A 15,568-nucleotide genomic window follows, 5' to 3' on the forward strand; every position below is an offset into this window, starting at 1 on the left:
AAATTAGGCTTGTGAAAAATCTAGTATTTTAAACCTTGGTTCACGGAAGCCCAATACCTATCCATAAAAAGACTTTTCAGCGAACCGGTGTCTTTGGAAGGTTGTACTGGTCTTGCATCAGACACTCTGCAGCATTTCTAGGGTATATACCCAAATTCTCGGCCTGTATTATTTCTGATGAACACAGAATCAGTAATGCCTCCCCTTATAATGTATAAATTAGGTAATTATAAATCACGCTTTTATGACAAATGAGATAAACATACCCAAAATACCTTTTGGCAAATTGCTTTTGGACTGCAATTTTGCCATATTTTTATTTGTCTGCAAAATTGTCAGTCTATAGTGTACAGAGATATCATTTAGGTTCTGTCATACTACACAAAAAATGCTTTGATGTATAGCTCTTTCCATTTGTATAGGTTGCACCAGTGACTCTGCAACTTCTTTTTATTTGGGCTAATAAATTTCCACACAGGCAACTCTTGAAAGTCTGAGGTTTTTGGTATAAAATTTCTGGAGCTTTTCATTCAGTCACCTACAAGGCAGGCAACAAAATTCTGTAATCCCCTGCTTCAAACTACATTCACCTAATTTTGAAGATAGTATTAAAATAATGGCTTTTTACACATGAAGATTAACAGCTTGGATTTATTTCTATACAAACTATTTACCAAAACATGACAAAATAAAATTTAAAAGCTTCAGTTAGTTTCTGAAGTTGGTCTTAACATGTCCTATTGCTTTACTACAAGGAGACCAGAACACCCAGAGGTGCAATGCTGCTGGTAAGAATTATCTTAATAAGGATGATGTCCACGTTGGCTGGGACTGAATAAACAAATACGACAAATCTGTTTTCACTTCTACAAGCTTGCAAGATTTTATAAACCAAATAAAAACTATTTACAGACAAACAGAAAGCAAGTTATTAACAGTGTACTTCATTTTTATTTTAATAATCCAGAGCAGAAAAGAGCAAGTGATGCTGATCTGAGGTAACAATTTCATAGTGTGTCAGAAGTAAGATTTCTATTAGAAAAGCATAAATTATACTATGTAGTGCTTCCAAATACTCAGAAAAAGTATTTTAAAAGTCCTGCTGTGTCAAACACACAATTTTTGTTCTGATAACAGCTATTTAGATTAGGGCGTGACTTTTCTCTGATATAGCTGTGCTAGTACAACCCCTAGTGTGGACACAGTTTACTGCCACGGCGGCATTATACTCATATAACTTATAAAGGTTGTTCCTAAGAAGGAAAAGTATTAAGTAAGGCACTGTTATTTCACCATGGCTACATCCACAATGAGAGGGCTGAGAAAAAAAAAAGACAGGGCTGTAGGTTATGCTACTTTACAACATACTGAGCCAGATGCACAGATGCAGGTATTGTGCAGAGAAACTGTGTGGTATACGGCTTTCCCTCGCCTTCCTCCATAATCCTAATGTTAATCAGGATCACAAGAGATGATATTACAAAATACTTATTCAGTTTTACTTGTAACATTGCTCACTGCTTCTTCATTTTTGTTTTAAGCAATATTCATGTCAAATACTAATAAACAGGAAAACATAACAAGGTGCTAATATTTTTTATTACTCCCAACCCACCAAAAGATAAGAGATATTGGAAGAAAAAAAGAATAAGACCAAAGAGATATATTCCCTTCAGTTTTCCTAAATGACTAAAGCCAAATTTAAGAACTTCATAAATATCAGTATATGATAAATATTTATCTCTATTTACTGACATATATGTCACTGATGACACTAAATAGTACATGGAGATTTCTGCCTATTCTGACACACCTGAATAACTTTATATGTCGTGACTTTTTTAAAAGGGATTAAACTACTTCTTCAAAAATAAAATTTATCCACAGCACAATTAAAGATACAATCATACCTCAAGAAACAGTAAACTCACTTTCAGTATACCAGAAGACAACCTGAAACATGACTCTGCTTTTAAAATAGAAAAATGCACATTTTAGTGAAGAACAGCATGAAAGTATTAATATATTATTGTCTCTATTTTAAAAAAACTAAATTTATTATGAACAGATGGTGGCCAAGGAAGTTATCAACTCTGTTTCTTAGCCAGCAGGTCAGGTCATGGCTGACAGACCAAAGAACAATTACTATGTGCTATCCAGTAACGTTTTAGGTTTTTCTTTGAAGATGAAACATTTTAGGTTTTTCTTTAAAAAAAAATGTTAGATGTGATTGACCTGTTTTCATTTCATTTAAATGAAATAATTTGCAATTACTTACTAATAAGTGTATAAATTTGATTAAAAAACCTAAATGAACAAAACCCAAACCCCCAAAACACATAGACTCTTTCTGGTCACCTTTTAACATGTTAAATAATATTAGGAACTATATACAACTTTCTTGGTTACCAAAGCCACAGCTATAAAACACTTACTAGATGCTGAGCTCGACAACGTAAAAAAGGGAAAATAAACTATTTTGAATGAACCAACAATAATATTTGAACAATATAATCAGTTTACGTAATTACTGAATTACTCTAATAATCCTTGCTAATAAGAACTTCCCCTCCCAGTACTTCACTTCAACTATATCAAATGATAAATCACCAAGTTTTGGTGTATTCATTCCCACACAGAATACAATACCACTATGTCGATATATAAGGTTAAAATATTTTGTTAAATTTTGCAATTTGTTCAAAAGGCAATCCTGAAGCAAGCTGGAGAACAGCATTTAAAATCTAAGATACTTCTTCAAATATCTTATTAAACACATCCTGTTTTATTTGTATGCCAAGATTATGACAACTCTTTTATATGTGATATCTGTCAAGACACAGACGACAAGCCTGTTTTTTGTTTTCTTAAAGTGTCCTTAGGCCTAAAGGATGCAGGAATAAAAAAAAAAAAAAAAGCCAACCCCAAAACCAAAATGCTTTGAAAGGCCCTTGTTTTTCTGCACTGTATGATTTTGCACACATTTGAAGAGCTACTTTATCTAATAAACTTATCTTTTGGATTTTACATATCTTTTGATTACAATTTGAACTAATATTGCTTCCAGCCTAAACTCATACTTTTTTAAGTTAACACACTTACTGTCCTGCATGAAGATTTTGGGGAACTGGTAAATAAAAATATAATTTTAGAAATACTGCATTTTTCCCTACATATAGTCTTACACAGGGACTGATTTGTTCACTTATTTACAAAAGAAAGAGAAGGATTTAAAAACTGTTGGATAGGCTGCTCTAATAACAAAATGCATCTAAAAAAACCTATCCTCATGTGCATCTTATACATCTGTGTACTCAGAAAACATCCACTTGCATGTTCAAATCATAACTTATAAAGGAATAACTGGAATTACTAATATGTAGAGAAAAATGGATGGAGCCTCAACAAAAACGGCACTTAAGAAGATACAGATTACACCTGCTCAAACTGTTTGCCAAGTATGTCGCAGGTTTCTCTTATAAATCTTTCTTAGTGCATGGGATGTTTTCTCACAGACTACCTGCAAGGCATATACTGGGTTTTGTACTATCATAAAACACAGATTTAGTTAATCAACAATTAATGCTTAGTGGAATGTTTATATAGTTATTTTTTTCTAGAAGGTTATTTTTGGTTTATCTTCTTTTTTTCCCTTAACTTTTCTATGAATCCCAGCATTCATCAGCCTTGAATCTTTACAGAAACTGAGAGAAAAATGATTTTCATTTTTGGTATAGTTAGGTCATACTTAGAGTTTTTAATGTTTTGTCAGGCTGCATGTATACATAATTATGAGTGGATTTAGTTGTGAGAAAAAGTGTATAAACATGTATACGGTACATACAATTTAAGTACGTTGTATGAATACATATGATAGAGCAACTCTATATGAAAACATGGGATGAGTATTACGTAAAACCAAGCATACTAGGGCTGAAAATAAAAATAAGATAAAAGGTATTTATTTAACAGTAATAGCTGGTTTGTTGTCATTAATTTAGAAACCATTTAACATTAATAAATGACCACTATTAGAAAAACGAATCATTCCAGCTTCTGAAATAACCCTACTTACGCTTCTAATAACTGCAAAGTTATAGCAGTGTTATCTCTTACCTGGTCCTTAATTTCAAGCTCCCTTATTGTTTTTGTTCTGTACTCTCTGAGCTCCTTTTCTGCCTCATCCTTCTTCATTTTGGTTTGATTCAACTGATAGCGCATTTCTCCACACACCTGTTAGATTATAGAGACAACATGATCTCTAGCTTGTAGAAGACAAGGATTTGCAATTAGATCTTTTGGTGCCCTCTAGAGGTCATTTAAACGCAACGTATTTTAATTTACAAGATATTTTAAGGCTACATATGCTAAGTGTTTTTACATAAAAAGGTGGATCTGAATTCTCTATATAGTCATTAACTTTGAAATATGCAGTGCTTTCTAGATTCAATTATATTTGGATCAAGACTTTGCAAAGTATAAATATTTACATTGTAAATATATGTGCTACTAAAACTACAGTTGCTGGTTTCATTTTCTCCCCCTCTCTCTAAAATCCCAGGAAAGTCTATGTCGACACTTTCAAAACCTAGAAGTAAAAGATCTATCGCAATCCTACAAAAGGGCATAATTTCTTATCTTGTCAATTTTCCACTGTTAAGAAAGAAAATGTTTAAATGTTAATACCATATTTTTTCAAGTCAGATCAGCACATTACAGACTTACTACAAACCAAAGACAAATTCCTTAAAAGCAATGCCTGATTCAGATACATGCACAGGCCACAAGAAATGGATCAAAGTAATATTGAAAGAAAAGGCAACAATTATTCTCTGCTGTTGGGATGCTCATGATGTTACCTCCTCACTCCTCTATATCTGAAAGCAGCTCAATTTTAGAGGGTCTGGAGATGGGCTAGATTAAAAAAACACCCACACGAGTCCCTACCACATAATTTGCACTACTGCTGTGCAGGAATGTTATTCTCTCATTTCCAAGCTAAGACTTTTAAAGGATTCTATTTGATATTATCTTTTGGGAATGGAGAAGCATAGTGGACAAGCTGTCTTCTTTTCGTCCTTATCCTGTGCCATCACCTCTAATTTGTGCCTGTTCATTTCACCTCAATTAACCAAATATGAATACATGCACACTCCCTAACGAGAACACAAATATGTTTACTCGAAGCCAGTCTTAGAGAACTTTCTTTACAACCCACTCTGCTTTCCTGCCCCACTTATTATTTCACCAGACTTGCTTCCTAAATGTGCACATTTTTAATTTGCTGCTACAATCCTTTGTGCTTCTCAACAATATCCTCACACACATTCTACAACCCAAATTAATTCCTATTTTTCAGTCTCACCCCATACCTCTTCTCATTTTCACTAATTTTTTTTTCCCTTCTTAACAAACAAGGTAAAAGAAAATATGGACGCACACTGCAATCAAATCACCTTAGAAAAAAAGAAAACAAACTGTCCCAACTACATGAAACAGTGTCATTTAGAAATTCAAAGGACAGCTTTGAATTTAACCCTGTTGCAAATACTACAAAGTAGCAAATGCTTTGAAGAACGGCAAAGTTCTAAAGCATTATTTTTTTAATACTGAAATATCACATGCACATTAAAAATCCTAAGATGCAATTACACAGCCTTCCAACCTTGCCTCTACTTCCTTCCTTTATATGAAGGATGTAACAAAGCGCTATATGTCACTTCCTACAAGCAAGATTAAAAAAAAAAAAAAATACAGTTATCCTCGCCTTCAGCTCCTCTACACATTGTACAAAGAGAATAACGCAGAACAATCAGCAGATGGTGCTGTCATAATAATGGATTTTTCAGTTTCCTCATAGTTCAGAATGAGGGAAAAGGATTGTCACTCCAAACTTTTTTGTCCTGACTTCTGTTGCACGTACGAAAAAATATTTCAGATAAAACTCAAAAAGAAAAATATTGCTATTTCCTGTTTTAATAATGGCATACTGAGTTCGGCAACAAGGAGTTAGATTCAGAAGCAGGCATAAACGACATTCACATAGCCAATGAAAGGTCAGGGCGATGCACATGATTCCAATAGCTCAATGGTCAGAACTTTCCTCCAGGATATTTGAGGTCTCTCAGTTCAGAACAAGGACACAAAAGCAGTTTTCCAGTCTCTCAGGACAGTGCATTAAAAACCCAGTATAGATTATGGCAAGGTGGCCTCCTATTCACCTTTGTATTAATATCAACTGAAGCAGGGACTGGAACCACAGTGTCACTCTTGTGAGAGATTGCTTCAAATTGCTGTGCTATAAAGTTGCTCTTTCCATACCGATGGGTATTTATGCCTACTACCTCTTTCTCCCACTCCTTGCCCTTGTAAGTGGTGCTGGTCATCCGCAAAACCAGTTTGAAAAATCAAAAGCATAATTCAGAAATCATAAATCAAACAATTTCGACATTCTTAAAAAGCTCCCTCCTTTGTCTTTCAAATGAAATTTTACTGTAAATTTTCCACACTTTCGCCTATTTCTACCAGCAGGGGCAGCAGAGGAAGACTAAAAGCTTTCCAGAAGTCTCCAGAGGCCTAAAGAACTAATCACTCCCCAAAACATTGCAATTAACAGCTAGGGAGGTAAGATTGGCCACAAAATTATTGGTAAGGTACACAGACATTTCAAGAGGCTGTAAAAAAAAAATAAATCTGAATTTTCAGATTGCCTATTCTGCAGAAATTTAGCAACCCCTTATCTTCATGAAGCTGAAATTATTTCTATAAAAAGTGAATGACAAAACTAAGCTAATAAAAATAATCATTTTAACAATGTGTCATCCCCCAGCATAAGTTTTGGATGGCCTTAGTTTTTTCTTTTTCCAATAACCCACATCGAGGCTTTAATAGGTTGAGAAACACATGCAAAATAAAGTACCCAGAAGTGATATGCATACATAGACAGGTGTTAAGCTATAGTTCTTAACCGGAATAAAGGCCTCTTTGTAAAAGGCATACTGTCAATATTAAAGAATGACGCAGTACAGCACGTACAAATTCTACAGGAAAGTCTTTGAAAAACAAAGATTTGATACAACTCCCTTTACTTTAGCACTGCATATCCCAGAGGTAGCAATTATAAGACAGAGTTGAATACTAAGTTGTCTCGCTTACAACAAAAGCAAATTTTAAAGAAACACTGGATTGCAGTATTAAATAGTGATTTACGTAGTCTGCAAGGTAGAAAGGTTAGCTTCTGCATCACAAGGTGATCTGGCAGACTGAAAAAGTTACCTTTTCACTAATAAAACTGTGCCTCTGGGATATTCACACAAAGTTGACATTTGTCACGTGTTCTTTGCCAATATAGCGGAAAATGCAGAAAGAAAAGAATTCTCGTCTTTCACATCACAATGATAAGGTAAACCAAGCTCATTAATATGCCTACCTTATTCATCTCCATTTCATGAGATTCAAGCTGACGTTGTGATTCTTCTAATTTGTTAACTAAAGAGTTCTTTTCCCTTGTAATTCTCTCTACCTGAGCCTCCAACATGGCCACATTCTCAGACATGGCCGTCACCTGCAAAAAGCCGAAGAAAAATATTGGCACAGTTCGACCAACTACAAATCTGAGTCTTGTAGGGTTTTCTCCTTGAAAGCAACAGTATGTACCCAAAATACATAACATTAAAAATATAATAAAAAACACATACAATAAAAACACATAATAAAATATAAACTAAAATATAACAGAATATGGATAAATTATTTTAATAATAGGTGCGTTATTCTGAATTAATTTATCATACAGTAGTGTAGGTTGACATTTTTCATGACCCATAATAGTCTCCAGTACTTGTTCGTATGTTACAAAAAGTGTCAGAAGAAGCTGGTTGCATTAGTCTTGCAGCTGTAAGAGTACGACTTAACGCCTTATCCAGTCTTAGGTAGATTGACTGAAACCAAATCATGTTCCCCCAGATAAAGAAAATGGTCATTGCAAACAGTTTTCAAATTAATTTTCAAGTTCAGAAGACATTTCAGCACTATAGATCAAAGCATGTTTTAAAAAAAAACATACAGAAATAGTATGTTATAAATTCTAATGTAATTGAGATCAAATTCTGCTGAATGGTAAAAAAATGTAACAATAAAACAGAGACAGTGACCCTTCAGCTATTTAACCCTGAAGCTTACTAATATAAGTGGAAATAACGGAGTCTGACAGTTCTAGGTTAGCGTACAGGAACTCAAACTCAAACCTAAAGGATTAAATACTCATAACTATTTTTCACTCATACATCCACCTAATCAACATATCATGCCAATTGCCCCTTCAAACAACTCACTTCACAAAAATAAATGATAAAATAAAAAAAGGACTATAACTTTTTCAAATGAAATCAGTTGCAGTAAAACAAATACCAGTGGGCAATAAAATACAAAGTAATATAGCGACACAAAGTAGATTATTCCACCAAAAAAGTTATGAGATGCTTGTATCTTTTACTTTAAAAAGTAAAATAAAAAAAGGGCAGAAAAACCTTACGTATTGTACTCAGATTACACTAGCATCAAGAAGTCTAAAACCAGGTTATCAAGGCTCTGGTGTAACGGTTACAGAATAAAAGATGAGATAGAATCTATCTCAGAGCTTGTAAACATCAAAAAGCAAAAATGAGAAAAAAGATTCTAACACATTTATGCAAGCGGACAAATGAAGCCTATGATAAGATCACTTTGAAAAATACCATAATAGATTGCAATTATCATATTGCAACTTTAAGTATATGTAAGCTCAAAGCAGCAAAGAATCCTAAATTTGACATGTGCTTACCCAGATCTGAATGCTTGACTTGGACATCTAAGTAATATTACTTAACCCTTTCCTGTTTTGACAAGGTGCATTAGAAAACAGCATGCGAACTAAATTAAGTGCATAACATCAGCAACTTAGTATCTATCTAGTAACACAGCATTAGACTCAATTATTCAGACTCCAAGTCCACCACTGGTTTAAAACTATGGTGAAAGTCATTTAATGAGCTCTCAAATCCAAATCTGAACAAAATGAAAAACAAGCACAGAAAGTTTAAAGAGAACCATACACTTGTTGTAATATATAAACAGAAGAAGAACATCTCATACCATTGCTGCCAAGCCTGCCCTTTCCTTCTTCATTTCTTCCCGCAGTGCTTCTTTTTCATCAGTCCTCTTATTTAGCTGGGCAGATAACTCCATTTCAAGACGATTCTTCTGCCGTTCCATCTCACTTTTCAGCTGCTGACACTGGACTAGAGCCTAGAAAAAAATATTTTTTTAAGTGGAAGAAATCTAAAATTTTATTTGGATACTGTATTTATCAAATGCCTTCAGATAAACAAATTTGCTACTAGAAAGGATGGACTTTATTTGCTTTACAGAGCTATTATGATGTTTATATACACAATACTGTGTAAATATTTAAAGTAGATTAACAAATTGTTACTACAATCTACTAAAGTTACACTACAATCTACTAAAGTAGATTAACAAATTGATTAACTACATGTTAGTAGGAATATATGTGCTTTAGGGTAATTAATAAATCTATTAGATTTTAAAAGTCATGGCAAAGATGGAATCATTTTTCGGAGTGTATTTTCTACACAGATATCAGTTCTTCTAAAACTAAGATGATTATTTGCCATGCATTTAAAATTCATGAATGTACATCATTAGAACCAGCCTGCAATATTTTGTCCCTGCAAACACTGTGGTTACTGCACAACTGTACAGCTGAAGGAAAAAATAAACAAACAAGTAATGTATGCACTTCTACCTGAAGTGAATTACTACATGCAGAAGGCTAAGAAGAAATCTGGAAGGTTTAACTGAAGAGAAAACGAAAGAATTCTTTTTTAGTTTCAGAACTGTCAAATAAAGAAGATTACATCTACCAAAAACTCTGAAGTGTCCTGCCTAATTTGAAGTGCTAAAACATGGGTTATAGATGTTCTTCTATCAAACCAGAAGAAAGATAAGTTTATATGCAAGAAACACAGTAGATAGGATCTTCTAGAAAAGCAAGGAAAAAAAATAAAATCTATCAATTTATGCTCATGGATCCCTGACAAAGGGATATGAGTCGTGTTATGTCAGTTTAAATCAGAAATACACTACTCCATTAAGTAAACTGAAGTATTCAAAGCACCCTAAAGGTAGCTTGCTACCTCATGAGTAAACTGCAATTACAACACATTTGGCTTCCAAAGACTAATTCCTCACCTGTCTTATGTGGACTGTTCTGTTGAATTCCATGATAATCACAAAAGAAAACCGTACTTCATCTTTAGAGTAGAATAAGACTGGGAAAATAAAGGACGGTTTCTACTTACCCAGAAAAATACTAGTACATGTAAAAATGGTAAATTAATGCAGCTTAAGTAAAAGATTTCTTCCTGTTCCTTCATATTACAACAATTTTTGAGCATGGAAAAAAAAGAATACTATTGAATCTTGTACACAAACAGATAGCACTTCACATTTCATTGCCGCAGTGAAGAGAGCGGCCAGTAGAGAACCTGCAGAACTGCTTTATGCAGCAGAAACAGTAGAGGTACAAAGACCCATTTTACCAAAGGTTCTACTAATTTGTCTTGTAAGTTTTACTCTTACACCACATTTCTAACTTGAGCTACACTGAATAAGGGCTTTTCTTTTTAAAAATTAAAATAAAGATTTCTAACATGAAATAAAAAAACAGGAAGATCAGAGAATCTCCCTTTACAGCATGTAGCAGAAGCATTTTGTGCAGTTTTAAATAGCAGTAAGTAACATTTCTATCAGATAATTGTAGAATCCACACCCAAAAAAGCGAACCAGTAAGCAATTTAAAAGTTTAACTCAGGGACAGGATGGGACAGGTGAACACTGAGCTCAGAAGGATTCTTTGTTCAGTAAGGAACAAGGAGCTGTAAAACTGAACTTCAGAGTATCGCTATAACAAGTATATATTATTTCTAATTCCTCATTATTTTGTTTTTCCTCCACCGTTTATAGTTAAGGACCCTACACACACACAAAAGCTCTCTTACAACACTGGATGAATAACACTAATTTGATCAACAGAACAAATTCATCAGTCTTGTCCACTATTAAAGACAACAACACCTCATTTGGAAAAAAACAGCCCTGTCTCAATTCCACAGTAATTCACTAATAATACAGTAGATGTCACTAAATATCAAGGAAATAATTGAGGTCAATATTGATTGGTTGTATATCATAACTAGGGCTAACACATGTATTAGATCAGAACTAGTTTTATCATTGTTATTACACAGCACCAAAAGGTAGCATCAGACAGGACTTCTCATCTTCAAACAAGTCTGTTAGCTAATCAGTTCTTGCACTACACTCATCTGAAGCAAAAATTCTTTGTAAAAAATTCTTTGTAAAAAATTCGAGCATTCCTCCCCGAGTAGATCAGAAATACGATATGAGAATTATCATACATAAATAGTATACTTCATATCTACATGTCATAAATGCCCTCTAATGTTAACCATTCCACCATTCAGTCTCTATCACCTAGCTGTGTACTACCTCAGAATTTAAATGACAGTCTAAAAACGTAACACACCCTACAGTCTTGATAGGAATTTAAAGAATCAAATACAGAATTCATGTTAATAGTCAGAAACCGTCACAGCGCAATACTTTTAAATCTACTGCATCAAATCAGCATGTGATAAAGACCTTACGTGTGTATTCTCTCATTAGCATGAAAAGTAATTAACTTCCGTAGTATATCTGAATACTGAAAAGCTTTTGTTTCTTGATGAATTACCTTTGTTTTTTCTAAATTGGCCTCTTCTGCCATTTGCACAGCTTGTTTAACTTGCTCACAGGCATTAGATTCTCTTTCTTGCATCTTTTTCATATTTCGTCTCAGTGAAACAAGTGCATCCATCAAATCATCTCTTTCTCTGCATAGAAAGAAAAATCAGAGATTTCTATATCTTTTCTCAAGAGAAAAACCCAACCAATAGGTTTATCAAATACAAAACATTAACAGATAAAAGATGTAGGACTGGTAAGTGAAGCAAGACTAAAAACAGTGAGGATTAAGAGAAAAAGACAGATATTAAAACATAAAAAATACCATTTTTTTGCTGACTAGTCCTTCACTACAGAAGGATAGACCATTAGTAAAACTGCCTGTAATGGCAGCAGAGGTCAAGTCATAAATATATTGAAGCTGAGCATCATTCTGTTGGCAACACAAAATTAGGATCCAAGCCAACAAAAAACCAAACCAGCCAAGTTTCTGTTAAAGAGGTTGAAGTGTTATGAAATTATAGTGTTATTAAATGCAAAAGAGGAAGAAAAAAGTAAGAACAAGAGTTAGGTTTAACAAGTAACTCAGACCACTAAATAAATTAATGAAAATCAACAGCCCTTCACTGCAAACTCGAACTAAACTGAAGAATAATAGTTCTGGATTCTACATCCCATCAGAACTTTTATTAACTAAGAAACTGAGATCTATGTCAAAAGGATATGTTAAAAGCTTTCAAATTAAGAGTATAATTGTGCTTTAGGTGCAACTAGAGATTCTAGTTGAAAACTGTTCTGTTTGGGTTTGGGGTTTCCCCCTCCCCTCCTTGTAGAATAGTAACACAGTTGTATTTGCCAGAGAACTAAGAATCATATTTTGAAATTTTATTTCAACAAGATTTGGACAGTTGCTTTGAAAATCCCTACTGAAATATCTTTGCTTTTAGTAAGCTGCATCACAGGGAGATGTAGGTTTCAGACTTTATTAAATCTCAAACTGAAATAATAGTTTAAGAAAGATAAATAGGTTGGTTCAAATATTTTATTTCAAACTGCACTACAATAAAAGATGACAAGAATATACTGATTTATGGTTTGTTGATATTTTCCATTGTCTGTGACAATTATTTTCTTAAGGAAGCATATTTTGAAATGTGACTTTTTTGCAGAGAGCTTTCCGAGAAAATTCTTGGACTCAACAGAAAAACACATAAATCTTGGCAAGAGCCATCTAATGAGTAAAGGGCCGTTTGACAGACTATGTGTACTATGTCCCTTCAAGTCTTCTTGCTTCTAAATGACCCACTGCCTCATCTCCAGCAAGCTCGTTCTAAAACTTCGGAAATCCACAGCAGCTTCAAGATATACGCCAATAAATAGATGTCAGGGTAACAAACTCAGAGAAGGCTGCAGCATCCTATCATTATAACTAGCATTGAAAAAGGGAGAGATTTTTGAAGATGAGCGACTAGTAGAATTTCTTAAGAATAAAATATTTTAATGCTGTTGGGATTTCTGAATTATACGTATTACGTCTAGCCTCTATATCTGTATTCTAAAATAATTCAAATAAAAGTTGCAATTAAAAAAAGGCTGCAGAAAACAATTTCATTTTTTTATCCAAAGGAACTTTTTTCCTTGACTTGCTGTAGTTAGGGAGGAGCAATGCATTCCACCCCAATCACTTGATCTACTAAGCAAATTCAAGGAGGAAAGGATTACACTGCTGATGTATCCTGAAACTTTCCCAAATGTAAGGAGAAAAACTTCCAGCTACAGGAAGGTAAGGAACTTTTGCAGGAAATAATCAATCAAAATATATGGACTTCCATAACATTTGTTCTGACAGAGTGATGGGTTTGTTTGTACAAAAAGTGCAGGAAACAAACTGCCAACAGTCTGATTATCTGGACAGTCCAAGGTATCATAATTACAAGAAAACAACTAACATTTTTTCCCAGTTGAAATAAGTAGCAATCCTACCATGGGTTTCAAAGTGGTTAGCACCTACACTCATATTCTGCCATCGATTTTAGTATTATAACTTCAGCTTGGGACTCCATTGTTCTGCAAGTGCACATCTCAATGAATGCAACACAACACATTGAGACATACGTGGTTTAATGTTAAGCACCTATACTTTCAATGAGAAAGTAAATACCCTCTAAACCTACTTTGTTACTCTTTCAATGGTCTGTACGTGAACATTAGAATGAGTCTGTGCAAGAACTGCCTCATGTTGTGCACATTTTAGACACAGACCACCAACACGAATGGAATTTGTGGCTGAAACAAGTGACTTCTGGTGTTTTAATCTTCCTTCCAAATCTTGGCATGTCTTTTGAGATTCTGAAAGGTCTTTTCTATAAAGAAGAAATATAAAATATTATTTGAGCAATCAAACAATTCTACAAGTTATATTTAGATGTAATATATAATTACAGGTGCAACCTAAAAATAACTGTAAGAATTTTTGTAATGAACAATATTTTACATATTTCAGAAGCCTAAGGAAGACTTTAACAGACAAATAATAGCTGAATTGCCTGACAAAAATATTAATAGACAAAATAATACTAATTTGTTCCTTCCCTCTGTAGTACCAGAAAGTAGTGAAATTACACAGAAAATTATTAGATGAAACCTGTAGGTTTACATATTGTCTGAACAGAGTAAAGGATTCACTGGCAAGAAACACTATCAGTTGTCTAAATATTTCAATACCCTAATTATTTATTCTCTTTTTATCGTGAATAATATTAACTTCTAAATTCTTCTCTACTGTCAAACTAACTGTAAAGTTGCAATATAAAGGAAAAGTCCCCCATGCTCTCTAGATAAAACCCAGATGTATTCAACACATTTGCTATGATCCCAAGATACACACAAACTTGAGGTCAATTGCATCTCCAGAAAAACAGGGTAGGTTTTTTATTTGTCTCCAAAATTTTCACCAGGTGCTCTGAAGAATTTTCTCCAGAATTTCCAAGCATGTGTCAGGCTGGGGAGAACACAAACAGTAGGAATGCTGACATCCGGAAGTTCCAGACAAATGCACACTATGCATATACAGATCAATTTCACAAATTGTGCGATGAATCCAAAGCTTTTGGTCTGTTATGCAGGCCATCTGGGCAGCATACACAGAGTAAGTCTGACACATTCTGGTTGCATTGGATTTACAGAGCACATGATACACACGCTGCAAGCATGCTTATTTCCATCTGGGAAATCTTCTGTGCACTTTTCCAATTTTAGTAGTTGGTTTATTAAATATAACGCTGCATAACCTGAACAGAATTTACTGTGCATATAACCTTAGACAGTGATGGTACAACAGACCTATTGTTGCTGAATCTTGGACAGAAACCAGTGAGTTGTACTTAAATTCATGCTTAACATAAAAAGCCAAGGATGGTCCCATTGAAAGAGATATAATTTCTCACTTTAATTAAAATTTAGCAAATGCTCAAGTCCTTTGCACAACTTGCAGTTTGAAAGACCATGGGCCTTAGGAGAAATCGAGAAGTTGAATAATGTACTTGTGGAAATGTTCAGACTATGTTAGCCTCCGATATTTATTTCTGTATATATATATTACACTTAAAGCTAGGAAGGCAGGTGTGGGAAGGAGGGCAGAACTGGATTATGTAGCTGAAATGCAAGGTCCTCCTTTACTTTCACTAGCACAATTGGCTCTGCACGTTTTAAGATTTCACTCCTCCAAGAAGGCATATTTCACCTTGTCTCCCTACCAGTAACT

The 15,568-nt window shown here is 34.1% G+C and overlaps 1 protein-coding gene across 4 annotated transcripts in view; it reads right to left on the reverse strand.

Moving 5' to 3' along the window:
• SDCCAG8 (SHH signaling and ciliogenesis regulator SDCCAG8) overlaps positions 1–15,568 on the reverse strand; it is a 110,580-nt gene that overhangs the window by 78,430 nt on the left and 16,582 nt on the right. For all 4 annotated transcript variants that reach the window (XM_054064141.1, XM_054064142.1, XM_054064140.1 and 1 more), the window contains exons 8-12: positions 13,980–14,168; positions 11,816–11,954; positions 9,133–9,285; positions 7,430–7,564; positions 4,117–4,233 (exon numbers count right to left, since the gene is read on the reverse strand). In XM_054064141.1, coding sequence (XP_053920116.1) covers positions 4,117–4,233; positions 7,430–7,564; positions 9,133–9,285; positions 11,816–11,954; positions 13,980–14,168 — 733 coding nt within the window. The remainder of the gene's footprint in view (positions 1–4,116; positions 4,234–7,429; positions 7,565–9,132; positions 9,286–11,815; positions 11,955–13,979; positions 14,169–15,568) is intronic.

The sequence above is a fragment of the Cuculus canorus genome, chromosome 3 (assembly GCF_017976375.1).
Source record: "Cuculus canorus isolate bCucCan1 chromosome 3, bCucCan1.pri, whole genome shotgun sequence".
Taxonomy (NCBI): Eukaryota; Metazoa; Chordata; class Aves; order Cuculiformes; family Cuculidae; genus Cuculus; species Cuculus canorus.